The 13419-nt window shown below is 41.8% G+C and overlaps 1 protein-coding gene across 5 annotated transcripts in view; it reads left to right on the top strand.

Moving 5' to 3' along the window:
* Positions 1-13419, top strand: part of AKT1 (AKT serine/threonine kinase 1) — a 75960-nt gene that overhangs the window by 48077 nt on the left and 14464 nt on the right. For all 5 annotated transcript variants that reach the window (XM_032981658.2, XM_042799040.1, XM_042799039.1 and 2 more), the window contains 7 exons: positions 1180-1327; positions 3133-3264; positions 3429-3494; positions 5152-5220; positions 5952-6077; positions 7406-7534; positions 11838-12052. In XM_032981658.2, coding sequence (XP_032837549.1) covers positions 1180-1327; positions 3133-3264; positions 3429-3494; positions 5152-5220; positions 5952-6077; positions 7406-7534; positions 11838-12052 — 885 coding nt within the window. The remainder of the gene's footprint in view (positions 1-1179; positions 1328-3132; positions 3265-3428; positions 3495-5151; positions 5221-5951; positions 6078-7405; positions 7535-11837; positions 12053-13419) is intronic.

Raw genomic sequence — 13419 nt, forward strand, 5'->3', positions numbered from 1 at the left:
ATCACAAACTGAAATTCACATTCAGATATGATTTTTTTTTTTAAAAAAAATTTTTTAATAATTTCATAGAACTAGTGAAACTTTGATTAGGATGGCATGGCTTCACTGCAGATTGTGCATAGAATTGTTCAGCACTGGCTGCTGCTTTTCCTGCTGTAGTAGCAAAACGCTTTACCTGGGTTGTCCGTGGGAGAAGAGTTCAGCCAGTGCCTAGAAAATATCAACTAAACCGCTACGTCCCGTTCCCTACAGATGCAAAAGGTAGTAAAACATGGTAAATTCACGTAGTCCACTGAACATGTCTTCAGCCCCTGTATGCCTTAAAGCCCATCCCAAAATCCTGTAAGCCCTTACGAGTTGTATGCTTTATGTTCAATAAATTTGCAGTGAAATGAAGTGAAGGCCAAGAACTTTCACTTCAGTAGTTTCCAAAGGTGTGAAATTTCCCAAAGGACACTGGAGTGGAAGCGGTCTCCATGGAAGTCAAAGGGGTCAGTACTAGAGCACCCATTGCTGAAACAGCTGTGGAAACTTTATTGTAATCAAGACCTCTGCCCAAGATAAAATATCACTGCTTTTGCTGACATTCTGCTAAAATTTACAGAGGAATTGCTGTACTTCTGATACCATCTTTACAACAGAGGAATAACCTAAGTATACTGGGCTTTAATACCTTCTCCTAGAACACCCCTTTCCATTAAAATTCAGGATGTGTGTGCGAAGAGGTGGCATAGTGCCCCCAGCAGTTGAATATATGTGTTTTCAGTGTACCATAGGAATGGAGAAGCTGTGTTTAATTGCTTTGTGCTGCATGGAAGCCTTTTGCTTTCTGGTTTTGGCAAGTCTGTTTTTGTTATGTAAATCTCTGTATCACCAGGTCATATCTTGAGCTGCTGACTGAATGCCTATTAGAAATTCTGTTGTCTGAAAAGCCTTATATTGTGTCCAGGCGGGGAGGACTTTGGTTGTCTCTTGTTTGTAGTATGATTAATAAAGATACATGTTAAAAGTGTTCTTAAAAAGGCATTTTTACAGTGCTTAAAAATGCACATAATTCCGTGTACATTGCATTGATTCATCAGAGAGCATTAGTTGCTCAGTATTCCTTTGTGACCCTTGCCGTGGCAGACAGTAATCTAAAGTCACAAGTAATGAATGTCTTTGCTTACATTTTGCCAGGGAAGAATGGACAAAAGCCATCCAAACAGTAGCAGACAGCCTCAAGAAACAAGAGGAAGAGATGATGGATTTTAGATCTGGCTCTCCCAGTGATAATTCAGGTGCTGAAGAAATGGAAGTTTCTATGACAAAGCCAAAGCACAAAGTGGTAAGTGAGCATAGCAGGAGTAACAATATTTTTATAGGTCTTCTCAAATGTAGACAGGAAATAGCCATCAAGACGCATCTGTTCCCATAACAATTACACAGTTGGTGGCAGATGCAGCTTCTGGAGGAAGCAGTTGTCTGAGCTGAGCAGGTACCAGGCAAAGCCTGTCTGAGTCCACTGGAGTTCTGCGTTCAGGTGTCCTTACTGGATGGCTTTCAAGGCCAGTTTAGGTCTGTATTTGGTTTGCCTATTCTCCTGTGGTACAGAGTCTGAAATTGTAGCTCCTGCTGAACCGTGTGACCGTGTAAGCTCTTTGCAGGCTGATGCAACAATATTCCAGTGGATTTGCGGGATTTAGGGTGGGTCCAATGGATTTAATTGCTCCAGATGAAGGGTTTAGTCTAGCTCCCAGACAGCCGCTGCGGTGTCTGTTCCTAGAGCTCGGCTTTTTGCATCAGGCACAGCATTGTCTGAATGCACAGGGCCAGCTCAGCAGTGGCCTTCCATGAAAGGAGTATGTGCCAGAGGAGATCTTGGCCCTGTGGAGCCCTTTTAGGTATGTGTCTTCAACCTTCCTTCACTGCTTTTACCCCCTTGTGGTCTCCTGTTTGGGTTTCCATTTTCCAAAGCGTTCCCACTTGTTCTTGTAAGAAAGAATTGATTGAACCTTCTCCCATGCACATGCTATGTCTGTGAATTCTACCAAGGCACTTCTTAGTGTCCTTATCTCACCACCGTCATCCCCACTTACTTTCTTAAGTTCGTTTCAGTTTTGGGAGAACCAGTTAAGTTTTTAAAGGAAAAAGATGGCCATCCACCAGTGTCATCACTAAGTACACGTGCCAGCCTTCTGTCATGTCGGTGGTTTTAAACTGATGTAGGTGGCTACTTACATGTCACTGTGAATTGTAGGCTTCTGTGTCCTTGACTGAACAGTTGCTGCTCTTGATGAGCAGCTCTTCATGGAAATGCAAGAACCACCTCGTTACTCAAATACACACATTCTTCTACGATGGTGACTGTCTCTGGGCATGGTAGTGAGGATAACTAAGATTATTATTGAGGTCCTGGCATCAACTGTATTGAACAATTAGCAGAAAGTGTCCTCAGCCAGCCCTAAGGAAGACTATGGAGGAAGTTTGCTGGTGGGAGCATCTTATATTTTTCCCCAACCAAGGCTGTAGTAGCCTTTGGCTAAGTCTCACCACTGCCATGTTGGCAGTGGTCATTGATATGACCGTGCAGAGGCTAACCTCAGCCTGCAACAGATTGTGATTTTCCCCAACATTTTTCCTGATGGTGAAACAAATAAGAACAAATGACTAATATGTGAGGTAGTTGTTTTGTCTGTGGGTTTTGGTGCTGTTCAGTGAAGCATAAGAAGGCTGGTCCCCTAGAGAGGTGGGAAACATCAGAAAAAAGGTATGGGTTTAATTCCTGGAATCAGAGCAACACGTGCCTTTTAGTCAATGTCTGCACTGACAATGTGGTCGAAATGTCTATGGATTAGTAATAATACGTTGAATGGTATTTGCACGGTTGAGAGTTGAGTCATGTGAAAGTGTGTTCTGTTAATTGAAAGCTTATGGTTTTCCATAAATAGTTTGATTGATTATCTTTGGAAGTACACTGGTATTCATTTTTATGGAAGAATCATTTCTGCTTCTGAATTCTACCAAGAAAAAGGATTAAAAAACCCCACATGCGCAATGTATTCTCACATGAATGAGAAATTCTAGTCTGAGAATGATATACTTGTTGTTAGTTCATGTCATTCAGTTCTTGTTTATTTGTATCATTAACAGACCATGAATGAGTTTGAATACCTTAAACTGCTGGGGAAAGGCACATTTGGAAAGGTCATTTTAGTTAAAGAAAAAGCAACTGGACGGTATTACGCTATGAAAATTCTGAAGAAGGAAGTTATTGTAGCAAAGGTGAGTAGATGGAGAACTTGGGAATGTGCTTCACCCTTGATGCAGCATTTGGGAAAGTCATACCAAGGATTCTGAGTACTGGTAAAGAACTGCTCTGTTAGTGTTTGAAATAGACCCCTGATCTGGGGAATCACTTTGCTGATTTCCTTCTGCTTGTGTTTCAGGATGAAGTAGCACACACGCTGACAGAAAACCGTGTTTTACAGAACTCCCGGCATCCATTCTTAACAGTAAGCATTTCTCCCTCTGCTGAATGTAACTTGACATTATGACAACCAAGACTTCCCTTATTTTTTGTTGTTTATATAATACATCTGAGATCTGTGATTTCAAAGCGGCTGTGCGTTTTTGTACCCTTCCATTTTTGGGAAGCACAAATTAAAATGCTTTTCTTTAAGTCTTAGGATTCTTGCAGAGCAGGTCCTCAGTACCTCTTGAAGACAGTGTCTCAGGGTGTGGTTTGACTTTATGGCTCACACATTTAATGGCTTGCTATCTCTGAGAGAAGTATCTGTTTTCCTTGTCTTCCAAATACTTGGTGTCCTCTTTGTAGCAGAGATCAGGGTGACCCTGATCTTGTGACAAACAAGTTCAGGAAGATATAGTGGGGGGAAAAAAACTTTTAATTTTGCCTCTCTGTTGTTTTTTTAAGCTCCCAAAAGCAGCTCAGTATGGAATCAGCACTGGTAATGCCAGCCAGAGGACAGCGGTGGGAGCATGTGGGATGGGACAGGGACAAGCAGGATCGTGCTTTATCTGCTGCTTTCCTTTTGGATTGTCTTAGCTCTAAAATCAAACCATCCTCTCAGTTTAGATCTCCAATGCCAGCAGTGTCTCTGGGTTGAGTTCAGATACCTAAGTTCCACCTCAAGATTTTATTTCCAGTATTTATTACAGATTGGCTGTGAATTATTTCCAACCGCTTAAGCCCTCTAAGAGACCTGTGTGGGATCCCAGTTGTTCCCTTTGTCCAGGTGCACAAGGGCTTAGCTGGAATTTAGACCTTTTAAGCGTGGCCTCTGGAAGTAAATATTGGCTGTACTGGGTATAATCAGTAAATGTTTGTTGACATGTCTAAAACCTGATCCTCCCTTTCTCTACAAAAATATGACTGGTTTAAAAATGCCACCCCTGGTAATGAAGACAGTGATATCATATGTGGTATTTTCTTTTTAATGCTTTCATAGACCCAAATATCCAAAACAAGGGCTGTCTTGAGAAGTCAGCTATGAGACTGGGTTATGACCAAAGAACTTAAGACTGTGGCAAACAAGTTGATGTTACTCTTGCCACAGGAATACACGTGACAGGCCTGTACAAAGGCACCTTGTGACACTCCATCACACCCTCCGTCCAGTCTGTTTTTGTGAATTGCTCACAAATTGATATTGACAGTATTGCTCAATCCTCTGGCAGGCTGTCAGCAGGGAGCAGCTGTAGGCAACAGGGCAGAGACCAGCGGGCTGGTGTGGGTAAATACATATCTGTGTAAAACCTTGTGCTCCGGGGTTTGGTTGTGGCCTTTCGTCTGCGAGATGAAACTGTGGGAGCTTGTGGCCTGGGGAGGAAACTTCAGAGCATCTATTGGTACGTTTTGTATCGCTGTTAATGGGCCAGGGCTTTGTTTCACAGTATTAGAGGCATTACCGATAGCTTCTGCAAAGGAATGTTTTCATGTTTTATGAAATTAATTTAATGAAGTAAGTTGGCGGTGGATCAGTCCTCAGCTGCAACAGGAAACTATAAGTATTAGATGGGATTCAAGGACAAAAAGTCCAGTAAAATAGACAATTTCATGTCTGTCTATTTTTCTGAAGATCTCCTTAAAGTGCTTTTATAACTGTCAGTGTGATCTGTCTTCTAAATTTTGGTTTAAATCTGTTGTAGGCTTTAAAGTATTCCTTTCAGACACACGACCGCCTGTGTTTTGTTATGGAGTATGCTAATGGAGGGGAGGTAAGGGAAATGTAATAATGTTTAATACTTCAGGATTTTCCTGTAGTACTACTAATTCTGCTTGACATTGTTTAGCTAAGGTCTGTGTTTGCAATTCTAATTAACCCAAGTTGTCCCAGTGAAACTGAGCTGTTTGTAGGCTTAACTAATATTAAGAATTAAAACTTCATTTTCTTAACTCCGTTTTTAGAGATTGGAGGGTTTGGATGTAGGTTCATATTTTACATGACATCAGCTTATTGTAATCTGATGTTTAGTAGTTCAAGAAGGCAAGGTTGCTTTCTAGTTGCTCCTAAGACAACTTTTCACGCTTTTTAATGAATACTGTGAGCATGTGATACTTTGGAGGGGGAACTAGAAACATCAAACCACTGTTAGACAGTCAAGAAGGAAAAGTTGGAATATTGACATCTCTAAATCATACATTAAGCTATAGTTTTAATATGTAATTGTAGTTCAGTCCAAATGAGTTTTTATAATTTTCTGTACATACGAGAATGTGCAGTACACAAACTGGTTATCAGTGTACATCTGTGAATATAAGATATAATTGTCTAATCATTTAATTTATGATGCTTTTTAACACATTTGGGAACACAACTGCTTGAGGATGAGAAGGGTTTTTTTTTTCTCTTTGATAATATCACATTCCAAGCAGAATGTCCTGCGAACTGTGAGACATAACTCAGAAACATGTGCAATCTAAAGGGAACAAATTATTGTTCTTGTAGTTGTTTTTCCATCTGTCAAGAGAGCGTGTCTTTTCTGAAGACCGGGCTCGGTTTTATGGAGCTGAGATTGTTTCGGCACTGGATTACCTGCATTCAGAGAAGAATGTGGTTTATAGAGATTTGAAGGTACGTACAAAACTAATTTCATAGGCTTTTTGGGTTTGGGCTTTTTGTTTGTTAATTGCAAAAGCAAAGTAGCCTGAACTGTAGGAAAGCCTTTCCTGACTGAACTTTAACGTAACAGTTATTGCAGCTGTTGGACTTCACTTTACAGGATGTCTAAACACTTCTGTAGTCTAAGAGGCTGTATAATGCATTTCTCAGGACCCTGGCAGCATTTCAGAGAATATGAAGGGGGTACTGAGCTATTTGGGTTGCACTTTCACTTGCCTGCTTACGTTCCAAGAGAAGCTTTGCTGGCTCTTCTGCATGGTGGAATGTAACCCTGGGCTCTTCATCCCAGGTCTCATCATGATGCATATTCACACTGTGTGAATGTTACGCTTCCTTGCAGTGTGTTGTGCAGCACTATCTTCATAGTACCTGCTTGCAGTTAGAAAATTGGATAAGCTTCAAGTTGCTTATTTGTTTGGTGAGCACAGAAGGGAAAAAAAAACACAACCAAACAAGAAATCTCAGGGCAAACAAACTTGGGAAAATATTGAGGAAAATACAACAATAGCTTGCCTTTTTTTTTTTTTTTTTTTTCCCCCCCTCCCCCTCTAGACGTGTCATCAGGAGAGGATGAGAGGATACTGGTAGTTCATTTAGGAGCAATCTAAAATGAAGCATGCTGTATAATATTTTCAGGCTACGTCAGAGTCATTTTGGGATTCCTGCTGGGATTTTGTCTCTCGTAACACCATGACTCCTTTGAAAGTGTACTTTATTTCATACACAGTGGAAACTCTGTCCTGAAATCTGGATGGCTTTCTCAAAAATCAGTGGTGCAGGCTAGGATGAATACCATGTGCCCAGTAAATGTATAAAGTGATTCTCATGTAAAGGGTCTCTTTGAAAGTGGTTCCTTAGCCTTGCATTTGATTTTTGTTTCATTTGGTATCTTTTATTGGTACAGAATATTTCATAAAATCAGTTAGAATAAAAGCAGGGAGAAAGTTGTTTGAGGGGGAATACTTAATATATTTTTAAAAGAGCTGGTGTTCTGTTGGTGATAATATTGTAGAAGCATAAATACAATGTCTACATTCTGCGTTCTTTCTGTATATATGATCCCAAAGACTGCAAATTAGTTACCTAACATTCCCTAAAGAACTAAGGAAAGTGATATAAATGTATATTTACATCATACGTGCTTTGGCAGCTACCGTGGTTCTGACCCCAATGAGAACAAGGTTGAAAACTGATCTGCAGAAATTCATGTCTTTCTTTGACTTGCTGGGAAGCAGTGTATGTTACACCTAATAATGTCTTCATTTGGATTTTCTTCTCAGTTGGAAAATCTTATGCTAGATAAAGACGGACACATAAAAATAACAGATTTTGGACTATGTAAAGAAGGCATTAAGGATGGAGCAACAATGAAGACTTTCTGTGGAACTCCGGAGTATCTCGCACCAGAGGTATGTTTATATTGGCTATTGTACTAAATTATCTTCTTAAATGCCATCCGTGATAGCAGTAGCAATACAAAATAATTCTTGTGCCATAATGTGTTCATATAGTAACTACTGTTATATAACAGCACATACTGAGAATCTTTTATTCATCATGTTCTGGGACATAACTTTAGCATAACTATATATGATAATTTTCAGGCAGGGTAGTTAGTATCTTCCTTCTACTTTAGGGAATATTTACATTTTGCTGGAACTGTGCTTGCTTCTTGTGTCAGAAATCTAATTAAAAAAAAAACCCCACACTTTTAAACCACTTCAAATACTGCGTGATGGATTGGTGTCTGTTGTGCAATTTGTTTGCTGTGTGTTGGCCTATTTGAAAGCTATCAACAGGACTTTGGTTAAGAGGTAAAAGTATTGTCCAATTCTTTTACTCTTTGAAGCTAGCATAAGGCGACGTCTTCAGAAACAGGACAGACCAAGCTTTTTCTGCAGTATTTAGCATGGCATGCATTAAAAGTGCCAACTGTTTTGTGATTGTAAGAGTGCGAGGTATTTCTCAACATTAATTTGAACTTTCAAGTTTCAGAGGAACTAAATCCAAGCGGGGGATCTCAGTCCCCAAACCGTACGTTTTGGGGATTTTTTAGTACCAATTTTTTTTTTTTAAACGTGAAACGCAAATGTGTGCCTGCAACTTTCACCCTGGAAATTTTCCTCCTAAGAGTTGTGCAACACAGTTGGTGTTATAGCTGTGAGTTAGTTATGGGTAGATCAAAAGCGAAATTGTGTGATAGAGGATATATGTATACATGGTATTTTGCAGGCAGACGCTGGTTTTCTCTGCCCACGCGCCGAGCTGCCTGGGAGCAGACGTGCTGTATTAGTGGGGCACCCAGCCTGAGCTGCCGTGGTGTGCCTCACAGGAGGGCTGCTCGCCTCGCAGCGGGTGCTTCGCTACCCGTGGCGTCAAGACTTCCATCCAGCTTGGAGTGCAGACAGAAAAGCAAGTCTCGGGCTGCCGGCAGGTTATATGTTGTTGGCACAGGCAGGAATGTAGCCTTTCTCTGAGATGGGAGACTTGGGCATTGCAAACCTTTCTTGAGTTGAAGTATGCAGAAGTACAAAGTACGGAAAACCAAAGTGGAGGAGGAATATTTCTACTGAGAGCTGATGTCTTTGCTGATCGGTGTTTTTGCGCTCTCTGTTTGCATCGCGGTGGTGGTGTGCTCTTGGTTTTCGTTTGGTTTTTTTTTTTTTTTTTTTCTTCACTTTTTTTTTTTTTTTTAAACTTCCAGCTGCTTTCAAGGTCCTCCAGTCTCTTTGTAATAATGAAGAATGTGGGCACCTGTCAAAGTAGCTTGCAGCAAGGAGGTGGAGCCAGTCTCACAATAGCTGCCAGCTCTCCATGGATCACCAGAAGTCTTCAGTGAATCTAAATTGGGGTCCGTGCACCACAATTTGAGATTTACTGATGCAGGAAGTAATTAGCAGCACGACAGAGTGTTTATTATTCATAAACATGGCTTTTATTTTAGCTTCCCTCTTAAAATCCACTGCTGAACTTCAATTTCTCATCAAGGAGACTAAAAATATTTACTGTTCTGTTTTTATTTTTTCCTAACTTGGAATGTGGGGATTCCCTGTGCAGGCGTTATGTTATTCTTTCTATTATATTATTTGCTATTATTTTTCTTTTTAATATCTATGATGATTTGGCTCATCCAAAACCCTGAAGGACAAATCCTTTTGATTAACCCAGCTCTCTCCCTTACTTACAAATCCCATCTGTGAGTTGGAGTGTTAAATTCTGGAGGCTTTTGTCATCTGGTCGATAGCATGCAAAAAATCTGGAAACTGCGCGAGCAATATTCCGTGCGTTTAAGGTCATACATCCTTAAAAGCAGGGGGCTCGATCTTCTCATCTGCATTTGTAACTCGAATCCAGCATAGCAGCATGTTTGTACAGTTGTTGCACCGTTGTTTTTAGGTTCACACTGGAATCTCGTGCGTGGATGACAGTGACTGAACCATGTCAACTTTGATGTGTCAGGTGCATCGATGGCTGTGATGTTTACAGCTGTTCTGCCTTCTCTTTCAAATTCCATCTCACAGCAGTCTAGAGCTGCTCGTTAGGAAATGATGATCCTTTAATTTAAGTGAAATGACCTTGTTGTTTTACTGCCTCCCAGCTATCCCGTGTGTTGAAATAAATCATGGATGAGTGCAATACCTTTTTTGTTATGGTATGTTTTTGATACTAACGCTATTGCTCTGGTTTGTGCAGTCGCTGATATGAGCGTATGCTCATTGTGATAAAGAACTTTGAAGAAATAAGCATTTTATATTCTGTTTAGAACTAGTGGAGGTGAAGGAAAGAGTTGTAGTTAGTAACTAGACTATAATACAGAGTATCAATACGCTTACTAAAGTAACATTTGAAGTATTTGCTGCATTTTGAAAGCACCTGTAGCATTTACTACATACACAAGACAGGCCTTGGTGGTTTTCTTTTTCTTTCAGTCTTTCCTATTGCACGTCTCGCAGCAGTTTAAAAAATAAAAATGAAAACTGGAGGCCCCATGACTGTTTTATTTTAGGTAACCCAAGTGCAGGGGAGTGCGAACAGGAAGCGCTTATTGAAGGGGGTGACTCAGAGAGCAGTAACTGCATTGTCACACAATATCTCCTGCGAGCTGCAGGGCCGTGGTGCCTCGGGAAGGACAGGGCTGGCTCCTGGAATCCTGTCCGGCCGGCAGCTGTGTCGGCCGTATCCATGTACAGGGCAGCTGCACAGCCAGCTGTCGTTTGGTGTGAATCATACGGCTGGGGATGCTGTAAATAGACCAACGTGGGGTAATCTAATACCTGGCAGCCCTTTGATTTTTACTGCAGGCCCTTTCCCTCGTTCAGATAATTAAGGGGAATAATTAGTGAATAAAGAGAGGCAGAGTGCAAACAGTTGTTATGTGGAGTGTCTCGATGCTGCTTCTTTGTGTGCAAAACCTTTATCAAGGTTTGCAAGAGGTTCAGATCCTGCTTTTGTTAAACTTGCAGCGACTTCATTTGGCTCTTTCGCCCTTTTGGTTTTGAGTGTAAATTATGCTGAATTGTAGCAACGTAAAGCTCACACAGACACCGTGCAACAAGAAAACACGCCGGTGGTGCGGTCGTGGTTTGTGCTCTTAGCCAGAGTAAGCAGTTCAGTGCAGACCCGTGAAAAAGAGTAAAGATGACAACTCAAACCTGAGGACAGGGTCTGGAACATGAGACTGTTGGTGTCAGCTACAGACAACTGCGTAGGAGACATAAAGTCTAGAGAAGTCCTTGTAACATCCACTCCACAAGCCACAAAACACTCCCCACTCCCTTCAGCAACCTGCAGTGCACAAGATCAGAAATGCAATACGGCAGGGCTTCTCCGGGGCGGGCAGGAGGGATGGAGGGCACTGCTGGGGTCCCGAGTCCCTGCGCCAGCCGGGGCTTTGTTAGGTAGAAGTGCCCAGGGGAAGGGAAAAATGAATTGTGTGGGCTTCCTTCCACTGTGGGACCCGGCAGAGTTGCACCCCACTGACAGTTCCTGGGCTTGCAGCCCTCTAAGCAGAGGCAGAAATGCTTGAGCTATACGCAAGCGCCTTTGGAGAGGGGCAGAGGGGAGGAAGGGAAACATTTCCAGACAATTTGGCTGCTGTTTTACGGCCCTACAGCTGGTCAGATGTTAGTAGCGGTGTTCTGGCTCTTAGTGTTTAATGTACATTTGTCCTTTAGTACTTGTGGGTGGTCTCTCAGGATGTGCAGAGCCACCCTTTGGGGGGTGCAGGTTGACAGGAAGATGATGGGGATGATTGGCTTGTCGCTTGTGAAGTAACAGGATGACGGTCTTTTCTCCCTGTGCTGGCTCCTTGGTGGTTTGGGGTTTTTCTAAAAAATTGGATCCCATTTGGAACAGTTTGTGATGAATAACTGAGAATTTAACAGCTGGCTCTGTAACGTGAGAACAGTTCTCAGCCTTTGGGCTTTCAAAGGTTGTGCTTACCATGACCATAATGTGAGGGAGGGTGGGAGGAAGAAGAGAAAGAAGCTGCCGTAACGTACCCGCTGCCTCCTTTTCCCCCTTCTGCTCACCTAGCATGGTGAACGTGGGTGCCAGTTCCTTTCAAATGGATCCTCTGCAAATAATCTGCTGGTAGATTTGGCTGTGACATATGAAAAGATGAACTTGCTGGGGTAAATTTTGACTCTCGGTTTCTGTGTTCATGCCTGGTTTGGTAATGTCTGCTAAAGCCTTTTCCTTACATTTCTGCAGGTGCTGGAAGATAATGACTACGGTCGTGCAGTGGACTGGTGGGGTTTAGGAGTTGTGATGTATGAAATGATGTGTGGCCGGCTCCCTTTCTACAATCAGGACCATGAAAAGCTCTTTGAACTCATACTTATGGAGGAGATTAGATTTCCACGCACTTTGTCACCTGAAGCAAAATCTCTCTTGTCAGGTTTGCTGAAGAAAGATCCTAAGCAAAGGTGAGAATGTTGCTTAATAGTTGCACTTTCAAGCACTCGTACCCTCAGAAATACCAAAAATAAACAAAAGGGAAAAAAAATTGGTTAAAGGCTTCACAGAGAAGTTAACAACAGAGGTGTGTCTATGAAAGGGAACTATCTTCAAGACAGGTGACTTAAAAGTGACTGTTTCTGTGCTGCTGTATGAAATGCCCAGATCACCATCATTGAAAAAACATTGAAAATGGTGCTGCACAAATGGCTGTGGTATGCACGCATGCCAGCCATTTTTCTTTATTTAAAATTGAGGAAGGTCTTTTAGACAAAATTGTAGTTTTGTTTCTAATCCATTCAAAATGATCGCCCACCAAGATGGAGCAAGAGGACCTACTCATTTTTGTTTTGAAGTGAGCGGACGCTACAAATAGCGACACGAAGCAGCTTTGGTGATCAGGAGGCTGAACAGGGTGGCTGCCATTAATGCAAAACTGTGGCCTGGGACGAAGCAACCCTACCTTCAGCCATAACGAATTCCATGGCTGCTGTGGGTTCTAAGCTGCCCTACAGTGAATGCTTTCACCTTCTGTCCCAGTTCAGGCTGGTGACAGTTTTCTGAATATTTAAGTCTGTGCCAGTAATTTAGCATCCTGCTTTGGACAGTAGGTGGTGGTGTGTGTACCATGTTTGTGGTGGAGTTCACACTGTGCTTAATACACTCTTCCTATTTCCTCCCTTTTTTGTTGTTGTTGTTGTTGTTGTTGTTGTTGTTTTTTGTTTTGGGTTTTTTTGTTGTTGTTTTGTTTGATTTTGGATTTTTTTTGCTATGCTGTGTTATTTAAAAAGCAACCCTTGATTTAAAAACAGAAACCAAACCAAACCAAAACAACACCCCCCCCCAAGCCCTTATTGGCTAACAAACAGAAAACAGAACAAGATCCAAAAAGGATGTTGACCTCTGCACAAAGATAAACATCAGTTTAAAAACCTGCTATCTTGTCAACCCAGACATTTTTAAAACAAATAATATTGTGACTCTGCCCCTGATCTCTTCTCCTGAACCTTCCACTGTAAATGGGCCCCACATAGGAAATCTTTCATGTGAGGTGTAAGCAGAGTATTCTGGTTTGCTTTCTGATGTTTGTTTAGTCTGTGTGCGTGTGTGTGCACATAGCAGGAAAATGTTTTTTGCCAGTACACAGATACTTGTAGCAAGGATTTTTGTCATCGCCGCAGGCTGTTTCCATCACTATTTTTGATGGAAAACCCCGTTGAGAGATCTTGTAATGCAAATCCACAGTTTGTAGTGCCGAAGGATTCAATGTAGCGGTGACCTGGGGAAAGAGGAACACTTGTACTGGGGACCGTGTCCAGCCTCCTACTGGGTGGCA

The sequence above is a fragment of the Tyto alba genome, unplaced genomic scaffold (assembly GCF_018691265.1).
Source record: "Tyto alba isolate M040663 unplaced genomic scaffold, T.alba_DEE_v4.0 Super-Scaffold_29, whole genome shotgun sequence".
In the NCBI taxonomy this organism is placed as follows: domain Eukaryota; kingdom Metazoa; phylum Chordata; class Aves; order Strigiformes; family Tytonidae; genus Tyto; species Tyto alba.